The following is a 23462-nucleotide window of genomic DNA, read 5'->3' as shown; positions in this document are numbered from 1 at the left end:
CATTTATAATTATAACATTTTAAAGCAGAATTTCACACTCAAAAAGGAAACCAAACTCTTCTTATCTCCATTTTTCTTCAGCATAAAGAAGAATGAGCAAAGAGGTATTTTTCATTCCTGTATTCCATTTTGTTGCAACAGAATATAATGGCCTTGGAAGAAGAGCCAGCCAGCAACATATCAAGACAGATTGAGCCCAGAACGCATCCCTAGTCACCACAGCACTGCCTCTTGCATGGAGCACCAGCTGATGGGCATTATTACCAGTATTTGACATTCCTTTTACTCCAAACTCATTGCCAGGGGTGTTAAGCTTGTGCAAGGATTTGCTCTTGTTGCTGCTGCTTTTTAAAATCTAACTGCAAGAAGAGGTTAATGAAAGAGTAAAAATGGGGCTTGAAAAAAATTTTTTTGAAAGAAGTTATTTGTTTGAAGTTATTTAACATGAAAGTACTACTTTACTGAGGACAGGGAGTAAACAATTTCAAGAAATTCTGTATCATCTTACTAGAGCGAAAGGTGGCAGGAATAAGGTAGAAGCCAAAGAACCTAGTGTGATACAAAGAGGTACAAACATAGAGGTGGTTTTGGTTTGTTTTTTTTTTAAATGCACTTCCTCTTAAGAGTAATGTCTCCTACAGAATGTGGGAGGGAAGCTTCAACCCTTACCCTTGTCTCCCGTATCAAAAAGATCACGGTGATGAGGACTGTAGCTTGGGAAGGATAAAGACATCATTTCATGTCAATTGCTTTGACTACAGAGCGAAGTAAAAAAATTGTACTATGCTCTCATCCAGAGCACTCTGAACTGACTAGAACTCAGTACAGATACCATCAAATTCCCTTGATGTGAGCACCACTCAGTTACCATCATGGAAGGAGGAAGACCATAAATGTCATCAGAAATTAGGATTCTGTCAGGGTCAGAAACCTATCCTTTAGAGCCACCTTGATACAAAGGACTCCCACTATAACAATGATTGCTTAGGATAAAAAGAATCAACTTAACTTCTTCCCCACTGGTGTTATGTTGATCTCAGTATTATTTATCTAAGTGACCACCTCCCTCAGAAATTCTCTTAGAAGAACAAGCCTGGGCGCTATTATAGTACTTCCGCGATATTTGATTCTCCTTGGTAAAGAACACTAGAGCTTACCCTCAAATCCCCTTTCCCCACAAGGAGGAGCATTTCCACTTTACAACTGAGGAAACAATGCCCCAACCCCAGAAAACAGAATCGGTTTAGAAATATCCCACCATTAGTTTTCACACCAGAAAAGGCTTCAAAAAAACTACTAGAGCTCTAGTTTGTTGCTTGAAGAAGTGAAATCTGACTTTAAACTAGCAATAGAGCCCACTCTTAAACTAGACTGAAGGAAAGAATTAATAAGAGATTGGTAATTAATACAGAAATTAGCATGCAGAAAACAAGAAGAAAGTGTTAGTCAGTTTACCTTCTGCTGCTTGATGATCCTGCCCGATTTCCTGGACCATTACTTGACACAACGGAGATTGCATTTGCAATAGCTTCCACAGCCGAGAGCCTTTCAGCAAATGTATTCCTTTCAGAGCGCTCTGCTTCTGAAAAATTAAGAAAAGTGTTAGTGCCAAAATTTCACTTGGGAAAATTATAAGGAAGGAGTATAAAGTATGAAATGTCACTAATCATAAAATGTTCCCTGCATTTTTTTTTTTTTAAGATTTAGAGTGACAGAGTAGGTTCACATACAAATTTTTATTCTGGATGAGCTTAACCATGATTCTGACTGGGTTTGGTTTCTAAAAGGCCATCAAGGAAGGAAATTCAAGGCACCCAAATTCCAGAACAAGCTTTCAGTTTTCAGTATTGTCAAGAGACAAGGACCTATCACATAGCTGATTCCAGACACTTGCTGAGTCAAGGCTTCAAAAGTAACGACAACCAAAAAAAACTCAGAACACCACAAAAAAAACCCACCACACTTCACAATGAGCAGCTCTGAACAACAATGCAAAGTTGTGGGCTTGTAAGCTACACACTCTACTTATGAGCATGCTTAGGAAAACTAACTGTTATAAGAAGGTAGCACAATCAGTTTACATCAGAAAGAACGAGCATTTCTGCTAAAACCCTAAGCACCATAACACCTAAAGGTCCTAGTCATAACGAGGACCAAATTGTGCCAAGTACTATACAGACTATAAAAAATTGCCTAGTTGTACAGTTACAGTACAACTTGAAGCAGCCACCTGAATCAAAGACCTAATCTACATTTATTTATCTGCAAGATAAATACACAGATAAAGCAGTAAAGTTAGCTGTACAAGGTTTGCACACAGTATTGCTTCTTTAGGAGCTACTGACAATAAAAGATCGCATAGCCTCTACATAGCAAATTATGAATCACTACAGCCATGGATCCAGAAAGAACAGAAAAAGAAGCCACTTTCAGCATGACGCAGGCCAGAAGAGGGACAATTTTCCTTTCAACACAGTGAAAGACAATTTTTGGTACAAACTAGAAGGAAAAGGTATACTTCTGAAAAAAGAAAAAAAACTTCCTTAAAGTGACTCTGATCGTTCTTTCAGGACGTGTCTCAAAGTTGCTATGGCTAGGGCTCACTTTCCATTTAAAGGCCTTTCAAACTGACAGTCACCATCCTCTGCACGTATATTTTCTCCACTGACAGTACTAAGACCTGCATAATTCCCCTTTTTTTCTTTTTTTTTCTTTTTTTTAAACAAGAATGTACTATTAATACCTTTAACTTCGAGTTCATAGAATAAGGTAATTTGATGATGTTTGTCAGCTTTTATAGTATGTTTATTCTTTAGATCTTTCTACTCATCACTACCTGAAATAGCAAAGATCTTAGGTTTTGCTTGTTCTCAAGCATGTGCAGGCTTCTTAGACAAAAATCACCCACTACCCACAGCAGATGACTATCAAGCACTTAGCAGAGTTAACTCTTGTGCCCCTAGTTCTATACTAGTTGACCTGCAGTTGTAAATGAATTGTCATTGTATTTTGTGCTGTACTCCTTTCTAAGATCCACTAGTTCTCTTAACTCATATGCCATCACATAGTACTTCTGGACCCCTCACACAGGGGGTCACAGCTCTTGAGAGTGATCCCTCAAGCAATACAAAGCAATACAACCGTTCTCTGCAACAGAGAGATTTCACCTATCCTTGGTCCCACAGTAAACCGTAACTGAATTTTCGCTGTTCCACTTATAAAGTTAGTATTCATTTTTGGAGACCCATCAATTGTAACTGCCCTGGCTCTAAGGGTAATATGCTGTTCCGTTGTCTAATGAAATCTGTCCCAATTCTCTAGAAAAAAACTCAGTTTGTAGGTGTTCAGTAAAGTTATCTGAAATTTAGTATCATAACACTTTAATGATTTCACATGCTTTGGATGTTTCTTTTGGACACGTCTTTTCCAAGATCCTTTCTATTGGCGAGACTGAGGAGATACCAAATCACAGAGAAACACAGCAGCCTTCCCCCAGCTTAGCTTAGCAGGTCTGGGGCCACTTTTCCTGCAATTCATTTATCCAACGCTGCAGGAGCTATGGCAAAACTAGGCACAAGGTCTGAGAACAAAAAGAGCTTATCTCTGCCCTCCGTATTGCCCTTCTGGCACTTAAGGAGGAACCTATATGAAGAAGAGTAAAGGATCTCAGACAGGTACTAGCTGGGAAGGGGCAGTATGTTCTGTAATTGTTAAGGAACATCATATCTGGAGTCTGGAACTGAAGCCTTTACTCCTAAATCAAACAACTTTTACAGTTTAACAGATGGCCGTATAACTTACAGACAGTAACATTTGTCACCACTGCCCTCCAGATGATGCACAGAAAATAAGCTAGTCCTAACAGCCATCGCTAACAGTTACAGCGGAAGGTGAATGTGATTTGAATCTAAAGATATGAATCCCCTTTTAAGACAATTTTTGTGAGGGGAAAGAGAGAGGCAGAGGGGTGTTAAAAGTCTACCAGGTTCACATTTTTCATTTTTCAGAAAGTTAAATTACATCCAAATGAAGTTACTGAAAAAATGTCAAGGTTGCAAAGACAAGCACTCAAATTAGGAAAAGTCAGATTAAGTTTGCCCATGCATCCTTATTTCAGCTTCCTTGTGTGCTTATAGTAAAACAATCTTCAGTTACACAGTTGGATTTTGTTTGTTTGTTTTGGCTTGGTTTTTTGGTTTGGGTTTTTTTTTGTTCCCCCCCCCCGACCCCTGCCTCAATCAGTGCACAGGATGGACGACACACTAAAGATGAAGGGTTGTACAATGAGCAAGCTGTTTATGCCTTGTTTGCTGCAACATTTGGAAGGTGTGTAGTAAGGCAGCAACAGCTTGGCAAGGAGAGGGGGAAGCATTGTCTTGTGTTTAATGCCACTGAACATCACTTTGCAGAACTGGAACCTATTTCTGCCACATCTAACAGCACACAGAACTTCGTGAAACAAGTTTTTACAGATGATTGTGATACATTTTACTCATTTCTGGACACCTAAAAGGTGCCTGACTCACAGAAATAATTAACATTCACAGAACAACTAAAACTACTATTAAATCCAGCTCTAGAATAAAGTGTTTTGAAATAACACCTACTCAAAAAAATGAGATCAGGCCCTAGGCTTCTCAAACAGAACCCTCAAAATTAGTTAATAGCTTTGAATACAGAAAAACCTCAAGCTATAATACCTTCAAGAGATGAGAAAGCTGCAGCATTACCCCCATTTTATAAATAGGGATATGAGGAACAATTAAGGTCTATAAATGACTAAAATTCAATGACAGCACCATACAAAAGTCCCACAAGGAAGTTCATTCATTATTCAATGCAGGGTTTGTATGGTGTGCAATAAGTAAGGAATGGGGCCACACACTGAATGATGAGGATAAAAAGAAATATTGAATAGCTACCCATTCGGTGAGCACCGTCCATCTTGTGCACTGAATGAGGTAGTCCTGTGGAAAAAATAGTATGACGGTGTAATTAAAGACCATTTCACAATGCATACCCATGTATAGCACAGGGGTAAACTTAATTCTGGCATTTCCTAATTTTTGAGTGCTTGACTTAGCAACCTTGTTCTGTTAACATACTTTTTACATAACAGTATTTAATAGACATTTTTAAATAGTGTCAGTAACTGGCATTAACAGAAGGTCATTCTTTCACATTTCTTAACACGTCAACTGCAAGTAGCATTGCTTATTGGAGATGTTAACATATACTATAACACTTGAAAAATATTAAATACCATTTCTCTTAAAAGTTTACTAGTGATATAATGGGATACTAGTAATATAAAGGTGGAAAAATACTTGTTTTCATCTAAAATTAACATGTGTATGTGAAAAGTTTGTCTTCTACAGTCAATAAAAACAGCTTAGTATTCTTAACTATTGAATTCTTATAAATCCTTATGAGAGTAATAAAAATGTTGTCTCAGCACCTTCGAAAAGCTTAGGACACATTTTAGGTGCTAAATTTTAAGATACCCATATACGAAGAATGCAGCTTTTATTTCAAATGTTTTTGAAAATGCATTAAAAGTTTATTTTCAAAGTATTTTCATGATATCGTTGAGCTCACCCTCTTCCTCTTTTGTTTCTTTGTTGCTGGTTGGAAAGCATACAGACACACAAGCGTGAAGAATATTGCGGTTTCCGTCACATCTATGGCCAAGGAACGTCTGCAGCATTTGTGGATTCTGATCCAAGACAACTGCTTGTTCAAGATTCATCAGGTATTGTCTGCAAGCCTCATAGTCACATCGGAGAATGTGCTGCATTAAAGTTTGCTTCTGTACTCAAAAGAATAAAATATTTTAACAATTTAAAAGGCAGACATACAAGTTTCCTAAGTACTTTTAGTTTTGTTTTTGAAATTAATAGAAAGCTCTATAAATCTAGGACATTGGCTGGAAGTCAGTGCAGCAACTGTTGAGAATACGCATCATCTCAATTATAGCACTGTTAACAGAAAACAGCATGCATTCAGGCACAGACAAGTTAAAGGAAAAGAGAGGCTTAAGCAGCAGAAACTATCAGGCTCACAAAAGTATGCCTTTGGCTTCATAGCTGGGTTCTTAAGACAGCTTACTTCTATTTCATGGCTACATGTAACATGGGAAAAGTGGTACAACTGAAAAACTAAGGGGTCTACATTAACTAGCTCTTACATATTTGTTTTAAACAAGCAATATACACACTGAGAAGTGAACAAACAGAAGCTGTTGAAGGTCTGGGAGGCTCATCCCATATATAACAAGCTTTTCCAGAGTGATGGAATACTCCACTGTGAAATCAATCTGTCTAACAGGTACACAATACCTCCTGGTGGCAGCATAGCACACAGCAGATCTAACTAAACTGCACCAAATCACTGATGGGTTTATACAAGTATGATACATAAATTCACAGCAGAACTATTCATACAGCACCACAGATGAGTACAGAACTCTACAGGCGATTCAAATGAAAAAAATCTTCGCTTGACTCTCATAATTTCTTAATGTATGGTCCAAATACAAGATTAAAAAAAAAAGTAAAAAAGAAAAAAAATATTGCATTCACAAGAAAACAAGTTGTTGGATCTCTCAGAAAAACTGTGCACCCATAAAACAAATAAAATTGTATACTGGTAGTATACATAAAAAGGTAACAGTTTTAAAAGTAATGCCTAAAAAAATATTACTAGTTAAAAGCCTGATACAGAAGCCACGCACCCCCAAAATGGATCTTTCACTTTACTACATAAATTTTTTGTGCTTTCATGTTTGTAAGAGAATCTTCTGTGGAAATTAGTTTCTTTGAAGTAGTGAAAATACAAATTGGCATCTAAACACGAAGCTCCTTTAAGCATAACTTTATAAAAGCAAGAGAAAAAAAGCACATATTCTGCAATAAAGAAAATATTTTACCTCAACAGCCATAATGATAATAGCAGCTTTCTTTTTGATGGTCGAGTTAGCAGGAAGATTTGTTAAGGAATGAACACCCATTCCAAGACTACTAATAGGTGGAAGATCAAGCCAGTCAGGGTCTCGTATCCCACCCATACAATCTTTTGCCATTGGATAGATTGTACCATTTCCATCTCTAAGAATAATAGGAGATTCCTACATTTGGGGGAAAAAATTTATCATTAAGTCTCCACAATTTATAAATATTATCCTTCCCAAAAGGTCCAGTTCTGCTTGACTGCCAACAATGACAACAGTTTACCTAAAATTCTCATTTACGCCATTGTCTCCTATCATTACAAGTGGCACAGCATAAGATATCAGATTCTCTTTCTCAAATGCCTGAAAGGTGCTTAACATAGTAAATACTATTAAAAGTATCTTCTTTACGATATACATTCATTACAAAACATTACCAATGAAACATATAGTACCTATACTTTTAGCTTACTTAAATGCTCCAAAGAAAGTTGAATATGTTGAAATGAAACATTCAAATTCAGTTCTTTTGCCAAAAATGTTTCCTTCAACTATTGTAAGCAAAGTATATCGGTTTGTGGAATTTACTAAAATGGTTTTGGTATTTTTTCTCAGCCCTCCTTATGGATGCCTGCACAGTGTAATCAAGCTGTATCATCAGATAAAATAAGATACTTAACATTGGATAGTAGAAAGAGTTGCACAAAACCTCGATATATCATTTTTAGTAGCAGATACAGATTTTTTTTGTTAACATTTCCATTTATTCTCAGGAGTGGATTTTCATCTGACCCAATTCCAAAATGTAGCTAGATAACAAGTTTACACTAACACAGGAACTACTCTGTCAAGTTTTTTTTCCCTCTTTTTTACTTTTTATTCAAGGTAGAATTTGAGTGAGATTATTAGAAGTGCTTAAGTGAGTTAGATTGCTATTCCCCTTGTGCCTTCAAAATATTAATGGTAGCAGCAAGTCTTTCATAACCCGTTTGAAGAACTATTTCTTTGTCAGTCTTTGGAAAAGCCTTACAAAAGGCTGTACCATCCCATTCACAGATGACGGAAGTGAAGTGCAGTAAGGTTAAATGATTGAGATACAAAACCACAAACCTGTCCAGCTGTAAAAATAGCAACACTTCTCTCATTCTGACCCAGGAATGCAATGCTGCTAGTAGGGAAATTATTTTCCTGTTCAGCCTTTCCTGTGGCAAGGTCAAATATGCAGTATCGAACCCAGTTCCCAGTTTTCAGAACAGCATGCACTCCTTCAAAGATACATGAAGAAAAATGTTAATGCCTTTTACTGATGGCATCCAGTAAAAGAACTCCTAACTAAAGCACTTTTACAGAATTACTAATATCAATGGAAACATGTGTTTATGTTAGTTTGACAGTAGTTGTTTTCCACTAGGAAGAGAGACAGGTAATAAAGGATCCAACAGAGTATCTTACGTGGTAAGTCCTACTTACCTTTTGAATCTACGTTTACTGCTAGGATCTCTGTTTTTTCAGGAATACACAGCTTTTTAGGTGTCCTTTGAAAACAGTCAGGAACTTTTGGAGTTCCACCAGTTTTTACGACCTGAAAACATATGTAAAATTTTAAGATGCAATTAAGCACACAGTGCTGACAGTTCAAAATACTGATTGTTTTCTCAATGTTTCACAAAGACATACCTGCAGTTCATCTATTCTGAGCAGCCTACAGTCTTGGAGAAGAGAAGAAGGATCAGGATCTGAATTAGAACTGCTCTGACAGTTTGCATTACTGGAGGTGCCTGGAAATTTCACAGCAACGTAAGCACCATCCACTTTTAGCACCTACAAGCAGAACACATTACAGTTTTACCAAAAGCTTTGAACAGAAACTGTTTAGGTTGATTTGCTTCAAAATAAACCAGACCTTTATCAGTAAAAGAAAAAAGTTCACAATAATCAGTGATAAAATTCTACAGCTCTTGGTCATTAGCCTTGTTGTTTTGCTAAAATTAATGAAATCTTAAAAAACTTGGATTTCTTAATGACTTCATAGGCATCCTGAATCAGATCAAAGGTCCCTCCATTTCAACATCCTATGTCCAACAGGAACCAACACCAACTTGAGAAGCTCCTACTGATGCTCTCCTGGTATCTTTCCAGCTTCCACCTACTGGGAACAGCAGGACAACTTCATATTAATAGCCTGGATAGACCCTTCTCTTATTAATTTGTCCAATCATTTTTGGAAATAAACACTATTCTCGTGGCAATGAGTTCCAAACATTAGCTCACAATTCAACAAAAAACATCTACACTGAAGCTCCTACTTCTTTAAGTGTCCATTAGCTCTTGTACTACAAGAAACAGGAAATCACTCTTCCCCCTCCCCCCCATCTACGAATTTTTAAAGCCTCTGTTGCAGAGTCTTAGTGCTCATTCCTCAAGATGACTGTGCATAGTGGAAAAAAGAAGTGTTGGTTTATGGTCTATTACCTCTTCCTTACACTCAATGATAAAGTTCTCCACTCAGTCCTTTAGAACTGAAGGATACAGACAAGTCTACCCAGACATACTTCATGCATCTGTGTCTTTCTCTGCCCCCCAAGGAAATGGAAGTTATCCAACCCCACACTGACACAGTCATTTCTGAGACTGTAAGCCTCTCTAAAGAGTTGCTGCCATGCATATCTAATCAAAACTGTCAAAATAGGCTTCCTTGATATAGAAACATCTTATGCTATCACCAAACAGCAAGGCCCTTTGAGTTTCCAGTTGAGATCATAATTTTCTCAAAAGGAAAACAAAGCTAAGAGGGAAGGGGACAGGGGAAGGACAGACAATGTTTTAATTTTTAGTAGAAATAAGATCTTGGTATGCTCTCAGTCTTGATCAAAACTAGATACAAGCAACCGTCAATCTTGATTAGGCCCTAATTTCTCAATAGTTTCTACACAGGAAGTGCTTACAAAGCAATATTAAAGATCTAGATGTAATCAACTTTATTTGAAATGTCCCTTACAATAAAAGCCAACTCTCAAATTTTCAATATATTGTACGTAATAAAAATCCAGGCATTTCCATGTTTTTTCCCAGTTTCTCTAGCTAGGTGCAGCCTATCAAGCGTGCTAGAGAAAAGGATATATTGACAAATATGAAAGTATTATCAGATTTTTGGTAATAAAGATTATTGTGGATAGAGTCAGAAAACTTGCTCCCCGTATGCTGAAACTTCACTCCAGTAGCAGAGTTCCTACTTCTAGTAGTAGAGCATCACCGATGGCTGTAAGAATACTACCCAAAAATTTCAAAATTCAGACCTAGTCAAAAGATTCACAAACATTAACTCTGATCTAGACTATACAAAGACAGATTTCTATCAAGACTCGCAAGACAACACTCTAGACAAAAATCATGATTTGGTCAAAAAAATATCAAGGTACATTTAGATGTTTTTAAGGTAATCAGACTAACTTGTAAGCCTGAAATCACATGCCAATGGTTCGACCACAGCTTCTAGTCTGACATGTAGAAATTATTTTTTTTTTAGATGACTAAATGTTACTACAAAAGCTTTGTAAATTTGGCCTGCTTCTGAAAACAGAAGATTCTAAATGGTCAGCATCTAGCAGGGCCAATGAAATTTTGTTTGTGAAGTTTCAAATTCATAATCAAGAGGGTGGGGGGAAGAATCACACCTTAAGAAAAGGCACAATCCCCAAATATTTAACTTATCCTATCTCCATAACTGAAAGTTTTCTTCTACATGCATTCTGGCTGCTCTTAGTGTTATCACCTACATTACTTTTCACTTACATCACTTTTCATGTTTTCAAAGAAATGCTGACAGTTTTTAAAGTGCTGGAACTCTATGGTGACTCTTTCAGAGTCCACATGCCAAATATTTTTTTCTTTCCCATTTTGTGGTTCAAGAAGAAAATCATGTATCTTTAAAAACTGGAAAATACGTTTATTAAGATTTGGTTGAGAAGAAATTCACCTCTTCAAAGGGTAACTAAAATGCAGTTCTTTAACTAAAGTTACTACTAACTAACAGCTATTGACTGTTACACAGAAAGAAAATAAAACTATCCATTGATGTAGCAAGCAACTTGGAGCTTGAGTGAAACACTTAATAGCAATTGTACATAGAAAGCTCCAAAGCAGAGATGTGGTATAATGGGCTGGCACTAAACAACATAAATAAGCAACATCAACATTCTTTAATTGAAATTATATAAGTCTGAATTCATTGAAAAACACATTAACAAAAATAAAATGCAAGAGCTTAGAGGATTTAGGCACTTTAACTTACAGAACTAATGTACTTACACTGTTCATATTGCTAATGCAAAAGTTTCATCAATTAGAAACAAGCATTTTACAGAACTACATATACAATGTTTGTCTTAGTAGGACTAAATTAAAAGAACCAAATCAAACGAATGAAAAAAGCAAGCAACAAAATGGAAGTTTAAAGATTTTTTTTTCCAAAAGCAAAATAACATTTTAGAGCATTTTCAACCACAGGATAATGAGATCTGATCTTTCTTGTTAATGGAAGAAAAATAATGAATTGATAAACTGAAAGATGGACATACTTGTTATCTCCTTTACCCTTGTTATCAACCCATTGCCACACTCCTTTAAACCACAACGCCAAAGCACACTGATTGGCAGAAAACATTCAACTGAAGTCCCTTCCTCAAAAGGAAGTGGAGGCAGGTCCTGAGCCCCACTCCTCCTCCTCTGTTCCCTCTTATGGTTGTTCATTTAAAATCACATTAATGATAGGCTGAGTAGCCTCTAAAAATAACAAAATTGACTACCAGCACTTGAGCCTTTCAGAAGCAAACCTGTTTGGATCCACTGGTGATCTGTAGAATCTTTCCCTCTCCAGAATCACCATATTCCCTCTCAAGACACAGCAGCAGCAGACCAGGGAAAATATATTTTTTATTTCTTATCTAATCTCCTTGTTGGAATGGAAGAAATTTTAACATCACAGAAGAGGCTTCTACCTCTACTCTCAAAGTAGAATGAGCACTTCCAAAGAAATACTGACACAATTTTTAAAATATTCAACTTCGAAGGATTAAAAACAGATTCCTAATAGGATTAGGTAGCTATTCTGGGACTATATCCAGCCTGAGCTCTTTCAACTTCTCCTTCTCATTGAAGCCTTCCAGTCTCAGACAGAAATTAAACAAAAAATAAAAAGTTCAAGTGACTGACTGAAATAATACAATACAAAGTACAAGTTAAAGAACAAACTACTCAATCCAAATTTGTGTTTCACAAAATCCCTAGGACTCGATAAACTTTCTGGGCATACGAACTGAAAAACTGGTAATACACAGAAATCTCACCTGATTGAGGATAACTTTTATGAACAGAAGCAGTTTGGGGAGGCCTTGGACACTGCCAATGGAAAGCCTCAGACCAAAATGAACCGCAGCTGTCAAAGAAGAAAAAAGCAGCTCCAACCAAGGTTCCCTACCCTTTTGTTCTAACAGTGGTTCCAGATACCATTTAAGCCGTTCCAGAAGAGGAGATCCAGAAGCTAATGTGGGTAAGGAGAATACCCAAAGTGCATGGGATGGACAAGAACAGCTTCTATTCCTCTGATACTAGTGAGCAGTAACAAAGGCTTATTTCAGCCCATACCTTTTCTAAACTACACTGAAAGAAGACCCCATCAGATTTCTCATCAATGCAGACAACAGAAGAGACAAGTGCCAGGCTTTTTCATTCCAACAGTCTTCCATTAGGTGGATAGTCTTATAATCATTGCCTCCTCCATCTAACGACGGACTCGGAGGAATAAAGGCTTAGTTTTGCTCCAAGCCCATGAAGGGTTTAAATTGAAATGAGACTGGAAGATAATGTATTCCAAGGAGAAAGATGACTAAATCCAAGAGTATATCTAGTAGACTTCTGCTTTCTTCATTTCTTTCAAGACTACCCCAACGTAAGAACTTTTGCACTGTCGCCACACTCTCTGGTCATTTGTTGCTTTGGCACCATATGCAATCCACATTTACGAAGCAGCGTGTAAAATGCTGGTTGTACAATCTACTGACATCAGAAAAATCACAAGCAGCCATCTTAGATCTTAGCACTCAGGGGAGGGCTGTTACTATACCAAGATCAGTAGGAGCCCAGAGAGAAACAGGCATGTTAGAACTTGACACCATCTACCTGCCCACCGTTCTACAAACAGAACACAACAGCGGTCTCAGAAGGATTTTAACCAAGCACTTTTTGGAGACATCATGAAGTTGTGGTGTACATCCAAAAGTACAGGAACACAAATTTTCCAGAAACAAAATTATTTCAGGAACACAGGCTGAGCATCAGTAAATCTGAACCCCTTTCCTATCTCTACATTCCACCTTCCGAAGCCTAAATGAACAATTCTTTTTTGTGTAAAACAAAGAATTATCTAAATACTTTTAAAAGGTAGCAAATATTTTGACAGAAGCTCACGGCTATCACACTTTATTTACTTTATTCTAAAGAACATAAATGTTCAAAATTTCAGATGTTTTTGCAGGTAAAAGGACAGAAATCAGGTTTTTGTTCCTCTTACTACTTCAGATCTGAATCATTACATAAGGCAAGATTTTTGGCCTCACAGATCAATTAGTTTAGTGCAATTGACTTCACGTTGTGCTCAAAAAACATCCGCCAAATTACCAGTGCATATTTCTCAAAGATGTCCCAATATTCACGTGCTCCATGACTATGGATTTTACTCGATGACAGCACTTTGAGAGAAGCTAAGTGTTGCTCTATTGACACCATGCTTTGTAACATCAAGTACTTAAAACTCAAAACAGTGCTTCAAAGCCTTTCCAATTTTCTGAAACACCAAAGGTAACAAATTCCCAGGTTACATAGGAATAGTATATTCTCATGCAGGATACTTAAGCCACTGAGGCCATCCATACCAATAGATCAAAGATGTGACATTTTAGAATGTCATTCAGTAAACAAATGACAATGGAAGACCAGATGAAGGTATATCTGGCTGGACTCTAAAAGGGTAGGACTTCTTAACCCATGAAGTCTTAAGAGCCCAAACCCGTATGATTATGTTTCTGCAGTCTGAACCTCTGTACACATTCAAAAATTATTTATGCACAGAACAGTCAGATTGTTCAGAATTCAAATCCTCTTTGTGCTTAATTCAGCTCACAACAAGCTAAATTACAAATGTTACTGTTCCACAATGAACAACATTAGCTACATACAACATCTGGAGCCTGTAGGAGAACACTGCAAAGAGTAACCCTTCTGCAGACTGAGGTGCCTCCAGGCTTTTTCATACAATCGCACAACTGATCCAAATTACAAACAGAACATATAACAGGGCATAAACTGTATTTCTGTCTTTAACCTGGACACCATCAGGCAAAAAATTTTTATAGTTTTGTCTGCCAGATTCTATCTAAACTCTAAAGATAAAGTGTTACAAAACTCTAAAAGGAAAAAAGCAAATGACAATATACATCACTGGAAAAGGGCAGCATGCTTTATGAAGGAAAAAAAGCATCTTTGCCATAAATGACTGATATAGAATAGACTCAGCACCAATAACTATTCAGAAGACAGCCCACTTACTGGTTTTAGCACTTCAGTGAAAATATCAACATATAAAAACTCAAGCTCTTCTATATTTATTATAGTAGTTCTTCTTGACACAATACACAAAGACAGACACCTTTACAACTGTATACAGAAATAGTAAAACAGTCTCTGTCCTGAAAATCTCAGGATCTAAAACAGGAAGGACAGACAAGAACAAGAGGGGCTTTCCCAAAGCTGGTACGAGAGGCAAACAATGGTTTCGGCGACTTCAACTAGATCCCAAAAACCTCATTTAGAGAAACTGAAGTGTTTCAATGAATTAAGTTGCTCCATACTCCCTTTTGCAGAAATGACCTAAACTTGATAATGAAAATTCATTGTGGGCCTCCTCCTTTCAAAGATACTGCTCAAGGCAAATCTTCCACTCCTGCACGAGTAAACCCATCAGGGATGCAAGTAAAATAACTCTGACTAAATCCAACTGCCTTCTGCTGGACAGTTATTTCCTCTTCTGGTAACTTTTTTTTTTTTTTTAATCTTCTATGAATCAAGTAGAAAGCAATTCAACCTTTTCATTTTGTGGAAAACCTATGTTGGCGTTCCTGCTGCTCTTATTTTTTAAAAACATAGCAGAGAACTATCTAGATGATCTAATCCCTCCTAACATCGCAGAACAATGCCAAAGGAGAAATAGAGTATTTTCCTCTACAGCACTCTTAGTCGGAGCAAAGGTCTACTAGAGAGAAAATGAAAAAATTACAAGGACCAAACAAACAGATTTTATGAAGCAATAAATCATGTAACTTTATAGTCATATTAATGAAGCACATAATTTCTAACCAAAACATTTCTGTTCTTTGGTTGCCAGAACATGAGATTCACCCAAACGTTCAGCTGATGTGCATGTAAAAGTCAGTCACAACACCTGTAAGTCTTCACAATCTCACTGGACATGTGGGAGCTATTGCTCAAATCACCAAAAATAATCTTTTGGATAAAACCACATCTGCTTTTCTTAATACTGTGGTTCAACTTGAAGTACCAGAATGTTATTTTTTAAGATTCACCACGTTTTATTCACAACGCAGTCTATTACTATCATTGTGTTATGGACAAATAAAAATGCAACAAAAGTCATACTACTCAGAAACATTCTCAAGCATCCCCAAAACTATGATTCTTTTAACAGTTAGCTTATATAAAAGGAAAAACTTTTTTTTTCTCCCTCCCCAAAGATGGTGGGACAGTGTATTTTAGACAAACCTTGCCAACAGGAACATTCTTAACGTCTTCCACAAACACAACTTCCCTCAGAGACCACTGCTCTTCATTGACTTTCTCCTCCTCTTTTGGGGCAGGAGTAGATCGTCGTCGCTCTGAGACAAAAAAGTTATTACCAAAAAAACCGACTTGAAATATTTAAACAAAGCATCAAAATGCTATGTTCAGTAAACACCAAACCTTTTCCCCCTAAAATATTACCAATGGTCAAATCTAGAAATTAACAAGAGGTTAACAAGAATCTGACTTTAAAAGTCAGAGCTACCTAACAGTGTACCATGCTGCTTTCATGTTTTTCTACGAAATTATCACTAATAAAGCCTATCTGATAAACAAAGCAATTTTTAAGGACATTTAAGTAAAATAATTAGAATACAAGAAATTGTTTTGGCAGGGCTCAGATATTCATGCTGTAAGTAAAAAGGCTGACGTAAGACCCTTCATTCAGCCCTGCTAGAGTGCTTTCTATAACCCTTACAAAAAGTCTGCTTGTCCAGTAAGTATGGATTTTTTGGTAAACATCTAGAAGAGTAGCAAGTTAGGCAGAAAATAGCTATTTGGGCTAATAGCAATTGCAATACAGTTAGATTTGCTGCAAAGACATTATCTGAACAGGAACTGTAGTACGCTTAGGATCAAATTTAAATATGTAACATGGCTAAATTAACACTGACAAGAACCTTTAATCTCCTGAATTGAGTATACAGTATAATTAATATTATCACCATATTTAAAGTAAGAAGCAGAGAACTTCTAAGCTAACTGTGAAGTTAACTTCAAACACTAGTTCAAAATCCCAAGCAAAGTTATAGCCAGTAAAAAATTACAGTTGCAAGAACTGCAAAAGAGAAAAAAATCAGTAGCAAAAGACTCTACTAGTAAAATTAATTAGTACTGCAGATCTGAGCATAGGAAATTCTCAGTCACTGAGGCCATTTGATTCTCTAGGTGAACGCTTCTTAAAACTGCAGTATGTGAACAATTAGAAGAAACAGGAGCAGAGAGATTTCTTCAAATGATGGCATTGTAATTAACCCTTTATAGAAGTATGGGTTTAAATGGAGAAAAAATGCTTAAGAGGTCAGTTACATGAGTTCTAATGCAGCCTTTTAGGTTTTTAAGTACAACTTGTACTAGAAAACTTCTCTTGCTGTTTTTGTATGTAAGTAAAGAATGTCTAGTTTTAGACATTTTATGTAATAGATGACGAACTATTGCTTTATGCACTGAAGTTCACCTGCAAGGCAAGCTGTGCAAGAACAGCTTAACTTAAAAGGAATTTTCAAAAAAAAGTTCAACTTCTGGGCTGTAAAGAAACTCACTATCACATTGTAATTAAACATAAACAACTTTATCTTCAGACTTCCTCTTGATCACTTCCTGAAAGATACTTTTGATTCTGAGAACTGTTATGCTTGCTTAGATACACCTTACATCAAGTAGTTACTGCTTATACCAATACATTTAAATTCAACACTGACAATTCACTGACTACTATTACAAAAGCCTTTACATATATTGCAGTTCAGACTGAAAGACCGAAAAGGATTCTGAAATTAGTACAGAATCTTTGTAGAACTGCCTTTTATGAAAACTTCTTATCTACATAAATATTTTACGTTACTATGAGGTACGCGTTACTTACTATATGGCATTGATGCACTGCTTGCTATTGAAGATGCATCACTACAAGTAGAAGCTGGGGATGGCGGAGGACCCATCTCAGTTTTCACTGGTTCCTGTTTGCTTTCAGGTCTAGAATAAAAGGTGTTACTTTGAATGAAGAAAGAAAAAGGTGAAATCTTTTCCGTGACAATGGACAAAGTGTCAGTGCGTCCCAGCCACGTTCCTTTAATAATACTTTACCGAAATAACTCCATACTTGCGAACAACCATCCTAACTGACAAGCCTATACATCCGATGTTGGGAATGGTGCTATGCTGCTTAATCAGGGATTAGCTTTATAACATTAACCGAGCATAGGTACAGTATTACAGAAAATAAACATCCTCAGATACGCTTCATTTGAAGACAGGAAGAATTATTAGCTTTATACAGTAACCTGAAACTCTATAACTGCTGAACTTTTTCAAGCTTTTCTTGAAACAGTTTAAATCTGTTTTAAGAAATATTTAAATGGCAAATTGTCAGCCCAATGATTTTTTCCCAAACTACAGAGGGGCTGAAACAGGCCTCTCAATGCCATGAAGAAGGGCCTGAAAACAGTTAGTTCCATAACAAAATCACTTTCAGTTATTCAAATACAAAATCTTGGGAACTTTATGAAACACTGCAGGAAAGTCTTCATTTAATATTCCTTCTGCATTTCACATTTCCATAGTGGTTTCACACAAATGAGACGCCTTTCCCGCAGTGAGCATTTCTACACATTTACCAGAGTTTACAAGAAAGCTAGAATTTTATAAAGAAGGCAAAAAGTTCAAACTGATAGAAACCTGACCTTCCTTCTTTTCAATTTTTAATCAATCACCAATGCAAGAGAATATCAAATAAATGTTCTGTGTGTATGCATGTGTGTTCTCAACACTTACTTTGCCTCGGTAGTTTTGCTAGCTTTCTCCATGTTTTTCAAGCTCTCAGGTGACCGAAGCTGAAATCGACAGCTGTCATTCATGTTCCAAACAGATTCCATTAACACACCCACTTTAGGAATTCCAGCACTGATTGAAAAAGCAACTGCTCCAGCATGATAGAGGGGGTTATTTCTTAAACACACCTACAGACAGAAATATTTATTTCTATGAGAACAATGGATTATACTGAGGGAAATCATATATGCATGCATTTTCTTGGTGACATATGTAGTAGTCAAAAAATAAGAAAAACTTATGGAACTAGATGAAGAGGAAAGTCAGCATGATGTACTATGCACTTTGCCAGGAAAAAAGAGGCTGTTGTGCAATTCACAGCTGAAAGCAACAGCTTTAGCAGTGCAACTGTTTAATATCTAGTATTTAGATGCTGAACCACAAAAGAAACAATTCATCCAATAACAAAGACTCATCCCAGAGTTGATTAGAATAGATTGTGCTCCCTGGGAAGGAGCTGCTTTGTCTCATACTAGTTCTAATACTAATCACAAAAAGAATCCTACACCTCTGTATCAGTTATTAACCTTTTTGGTAAAGGCTTCAAACCAAAGGCCTGTCCCAGTGCATAAATAAATCAAACCCAGACTCTAATACTGCAGGCACGTAAATGCCAAATCATTTACAAAGCTATGTGCTCTACTGAGATTCATACTTCTATACTTACTTTCTCTCAAAATACAGAATCAGTAGGTAAGTTAAAAGAGAAGTACTTTGTACGAGTACAGCTTGTTCCTCCATGTTTGCAGCAATAATCATACTTGTAAATCAATAACAACACTAACAGGGCACATCAGTTTACAGTCATATAATTAAAACATACTACTTTAATCCCATAATATTGATACAACTTTTGTGCGTAACAAGAACAGAACCTAATTTGTTTTGGGTTTTTTTTAAGAGCAGGCTGTAAGCTCATCATATAGCACTGTAAAAATGCCACTTGTGACACTTGCACTTGCCTGGGTTCCAACAGTTATGTTTGGCATAGAGGAGATACCAGCACTAGACTTCGGCTTTTTATTTTTTGCTCTGGCCTTTTCCAGCATTTTCTTCCTTTGGCTGAAAGGAACTACACCCCTGTGGAAAAACGCATATTATTTAAAAAAGGCTATGAAAGAAATGCTTTGTTTATAACTTTGAACAGTTTATTCCTTCTGCTTAATGTAGTCATGATTAAACATACAAGTCTCTGTGCCACCTTCTCCAAAATCTCAAAGCACTGTAGAAATGACATCTTTTTCTATATTCACCCCTACTTTCCAAATTCATCTCCACTGGCCTTCATCTCAATTTATTAGGAGGAGGAGGAAGAGGGAGAGCACATAAGACATGTCACTGCCAAATGGCTTTCCTTCTAGTCCAAAATGATGCAAGACCTCTGTCGCAGATGGTACGCTCCAGTCACAGCTTTCAAGTTGCGGGTTGTCCCCTCTGAACTTGAGGATATCTTTCCCATGACTAGTGGTAATTTCCAGAATTTGCAGTCATTGGGGAACAGGATAAGCTTTTTTGTTTTTAAATTCTAAAAGCCTCACTTCTTCTCTGGGGACATGGCTGAAGGAGTCTAGGACTCTTATAACAGACTTAAGCTGCAAGAGGGGAAAAAAGGACACTTCTTTTGTAATTGGATCCACTCAGTTTAGCTGAAAATAACGCCTACCTACACAGTTAAGCGTGCTTATTATTTTGATACTTCATGTTTTAGTCAGTGGGTTATAGAGTTAGATGCTTTTATTTGAAAACCTCCTTCTTGTTAAGTAAAACATGAAAAGCATCAGTGCAACACTGGAAACTGAAATCCTGTCTAGTGTACTACGGACCATTGTAACTAAGGATATCAATAGTAACAGAAGCTTCTGTCTACATCAATCTGATTAACATAAAATCACCACTGCTGACATTTAACCCTTCCCAGAAAGGACATGTTGGTTAACAGCTTTCAAAGATTACATATAAATGCTAATAAGTCTTTTTATATATTGCACCACTTATTCTAAAGGCAGTAAAGATGGCAGGTTCGACTAGCCAGGTATCTCCAATGTTATGGCTTATTAGTTTCTATACTAAGGGTAATTAAGTGAGGTATGTCAGCCGTGACATAACAAAAGGGCCAAGAACCAGAGAGCTGTAATTTTGAGATTTGGGACTAGAAGTTAGAATAAAATATGTCTGTGTTTAAGTTTACAAGCCTAGCTACAATTCTACTGAAATGTTTTCCAGAGAGTTATTAGAATTTAACGAGAAAGCTGTTTCATAGAATCAATTTTCAATGCTCTGATTTCCAACTCATCATCAAGTATTTAACTCATCCATGCCTAAAAGCTACTTGAGCTTTGGGCATGATATGTAATCCAACAACTCCTGACACACTGACAAAAATAATGCATACTGACAATGCATTAGTAATATTCAATTAATTCACTCAAATTAGAAATTCATTTCAGAGCTGTCTTGGGAGTGTTATTTTTGAGGGTTTGGGGTTTTTTTGGGGTTTTTTGTGTTTTTTTTTTTTAAACATAGGCTTCTTAATTACCAAATTGTTAGTTAAAATATTTTAACTAACATTTCATATTTTACAATGTTTAAAAGTGTTATATTTTAACAACAAGCTCCAGAGGGAGCATCTGATGTTATTTCTCCCTTCTTTAAGATTTGGACCACAAACTGACAGACCAACTTTTCTAACAGAGCCTGACAGAGGAATGTGGACCTCACACGTGGGTAAGTTTGTTCCATACTTATAATCTGAAAAAGGCCTGAAAAGCATAAAGAAGGTTATTCTCTTATACTTTGTAGTACTGATCTGAATGCTAAAGCATTTATACACATGTCCTAAAAGAATAACCTTATTCTCTTAAAGATGTTATAATTGGATCCAAAAGCTTTAGGCATTAAAGAAGAGAATAAATATACTTTAAAAAGGGAACCTAAGCTCAAGTGCAGAGTTACAGAACTCAGAACAACTGTGGTTCAGTAGTTTTGCGATGCTTCTCAGAGCCAAGGACATGAAGACATCCAGTGGATCTACACTGTTGTACATAAACACTGTATTTACTTACCACCAATACAAGTTGTTCTCTAGTTGAGCACATGTATAAAGAGCACAACAATGTAAAGAAACAATCCGTTCTCCCTGAAGCTCCGAGTATGTCTGTGCAGTGTGTTCTAATTTAGAAGCTACGGAGCTTAAAGTTTCATCTACCCAGGTAGCAACCTAAGGGAAAAGGGAAGACAAGAACAGAGAAGGTAGGGGGAAAAAAAGGAAAAGAAAAGTTGCGCCTTTAATGTAATATTTACTGGTTTTGAAAGGAAAAAAAAAAAACAAACAAAAAACCAACAACACAGAACAAAAAAAACCCCAATGATTCCCTTTGGGATATTATCCCCTACTAACTTTTCTTTCCCCAGAAAAGAAATTGTCAGGATTTTTTTTTTCCTCTATTTCCAGTCCCTAACAAAAACAAAAAAGGTAAAAAAAAATACAGAGAGGTGTCATAAAAATACTTCAACAAGTGCATATACTTTAACAAATCAGTTTCAAGTTCACTCTTAACTGGGCAGAAAAGCATATTTAGATAACTTACTTTACAGCACTGAAAGCTTCAATGCCCTTAGTTTTTCTAGAAAATACATACAGAACATTAACAAGCTTCTCTATTCTTAAACCAGTGACAGTTTCTACTGTAACAGCAAAGAGTCAAGTATTTCAGACAGTCAGGTAAAACAGGTATCTTTTCACTGCCAGATTTTTTTTTTCTACCTTTTTGCATTTTTACAAAACATCAGTTGGGTTTCTATTTCGTTTTTACATCTGTATAGAGGAAAAGAAGTAGAATGAATGAACGAATTAAGTACTTTCTACTACTGATGCAGCTGAAGAATCAACTTCTCTGTAACATACTGCAAGTAACTGAAAAAAACACCTTTGTCAAATTCAGCAACCAGCACACATCTCATACCTTGTTATTTTCAGTAGCAACAGTTGCTCTAATACTATTTGCAGAAAGGAGCACTATCTTTTCATTGGTTAATCCCAAGAACATGGCTCGTGGATGATGCAGTGAAGGATTCTTTGGAAACAAAAAAATATTTTAGATATTCAAAGCATGTAAGTCATTCTGAAGGTAAGCATTTAAAGATGTACGGTACCTGTGCATTTCTGTAAGGCTCTGATTCACTCCACTTCCATTGATAGAGTTCTCCTTTACTGCTAACAGCCACGAGCTCAGAATACAGAGCTCCAATAGAAATAAACTTTGTTCCATCCTACAAATACAGAAATAGGAAGTCTAAGACAGGAATATTATAAATACATATAAAAATACAGAAATACAAAAAAAATGAACTTGTAACTGTTAACTTTTTTTAAGAGTTCCCATGGATGTTGAACTTGAAAATAAAGATATATCCAGCTTGTCTCAAGCTCAGCATGCCCTCAAACACACACAAAAAAGCATTATTGCTTCTGACAGAGTGGGGGAAGAAAGAAACAGATATTATTTTCCTGAAGTTTAGCAATAACATATACATAGCAATTAACTTGGACAGTTTATTAAGAGCTTCCACAATACTTTAAGAACACAACACTGCTCATAAAGATGGGAACCTCTCTTAACTTGTGACATTTAAAAAAAAGTTTCCCTCTAAAATTCTGGCTTTTTGAAATGAACAAAAAAGCAACATAATTCCATTATTCCATTCCTAAGTATACTCATGAAGGTATCTTCCAACTACCCGAGAAATCAATTATCTAATTCACTGCCTCATCAACTAAACAATTCTTATCTTTCACTTCTGAAGGTAAATAACTGCAAACAAGATCAAGTTTAAAAAAAATAAATCAGCATGCTACATTAATGCATCGTTATGACCTGATATGCTGAAAAAGCTTCTAATTATGGGTTATTCACCACCCGCCCTTTTCTCCTTTTTAACGTTTTACTAAAACTCATATGGCATCTTTCTACTACTTATATAGTACCACTTTGCTCAATTGCTTCATCATGTACCTTAGCCAGCTCTCACAGGCCTGTTTTCCCCCCTCTTAGAT

The 23462-nt window shown here is 36.4% G+C and overlaps 1 protein-coding gene across 1 annotated transcript in view; it reads right to left on the bottom strand.

Moving 5' to 3' along the window:
- UBR5 (ubiquitin protein ligase E3 component n-recognin 5) overlaps window positions 1–23462 on the bottom strand; it is a 91651-nt gene that overhangs the window by 27614 nt on the left and 40575 nt on the right. The window contains exons 10-22 of the mRNA XM_050892776.1: window positions 22562–22678; window positions 22372–22482; window positions 21472–21626; window positions 19372–19489; window positions 18353–18537; window positions 17445–17554; window positions 15782–15894; window positions 8627–8770; window positions 8420–8531; window positions 8060–8214; window positions 6929–7126; window positions 5599–5809; window positions 1456–1582 (exon numbers count right to left, since the gene is read on the bottom strand). Of these exons, the coding sequence (XP_050748733.1) occupies window positions 1456–1582; window positions 5599–5809; window positions 6929–7126; window positions 8060–8214; window positions 8420–8531; window positions 8627–8770; window positions 15782–15894; window positions 17445–17554; window positions 18353–18537; window positions 19372–19489; window positions 21472–21626; window positions 22372–22482; window positions 22562–22678 (1856 nt within the window). The remainder of the gene's footprint in view (window positions 1–1455; window positions 1583–5598; window positions 5810–6928; window positions 7127–8059; window positions 8215–8419; window positions 8532–8626; window positions 8771–15781; window positions 15895–17444; window positions 17555–18352; window positions 18538–19371; window positions 19490–21471; window positions 21627–22371; window positions 22483–22561; window positions 22679–23462) is intronic.

The sequence above is a fragment of the Gymnogyps californianus genome, chromosome 2 (genome assembly GCF_018139145.2).
Source record: "Gymnogyps californianus isolate 813 chromosome 2, ASM1813914v2, whole genome shotgun sequence".
NCBI classification, from domain to species: Eukaryota; Metazoa; Chordata; class Aves; order Accipitriformes; family Cathartidae; genus Gymnogyps; species Gymnogyps californianus.
This window is presented reverse-complemented; position numbering and strand designations above follow the sequence as displayed.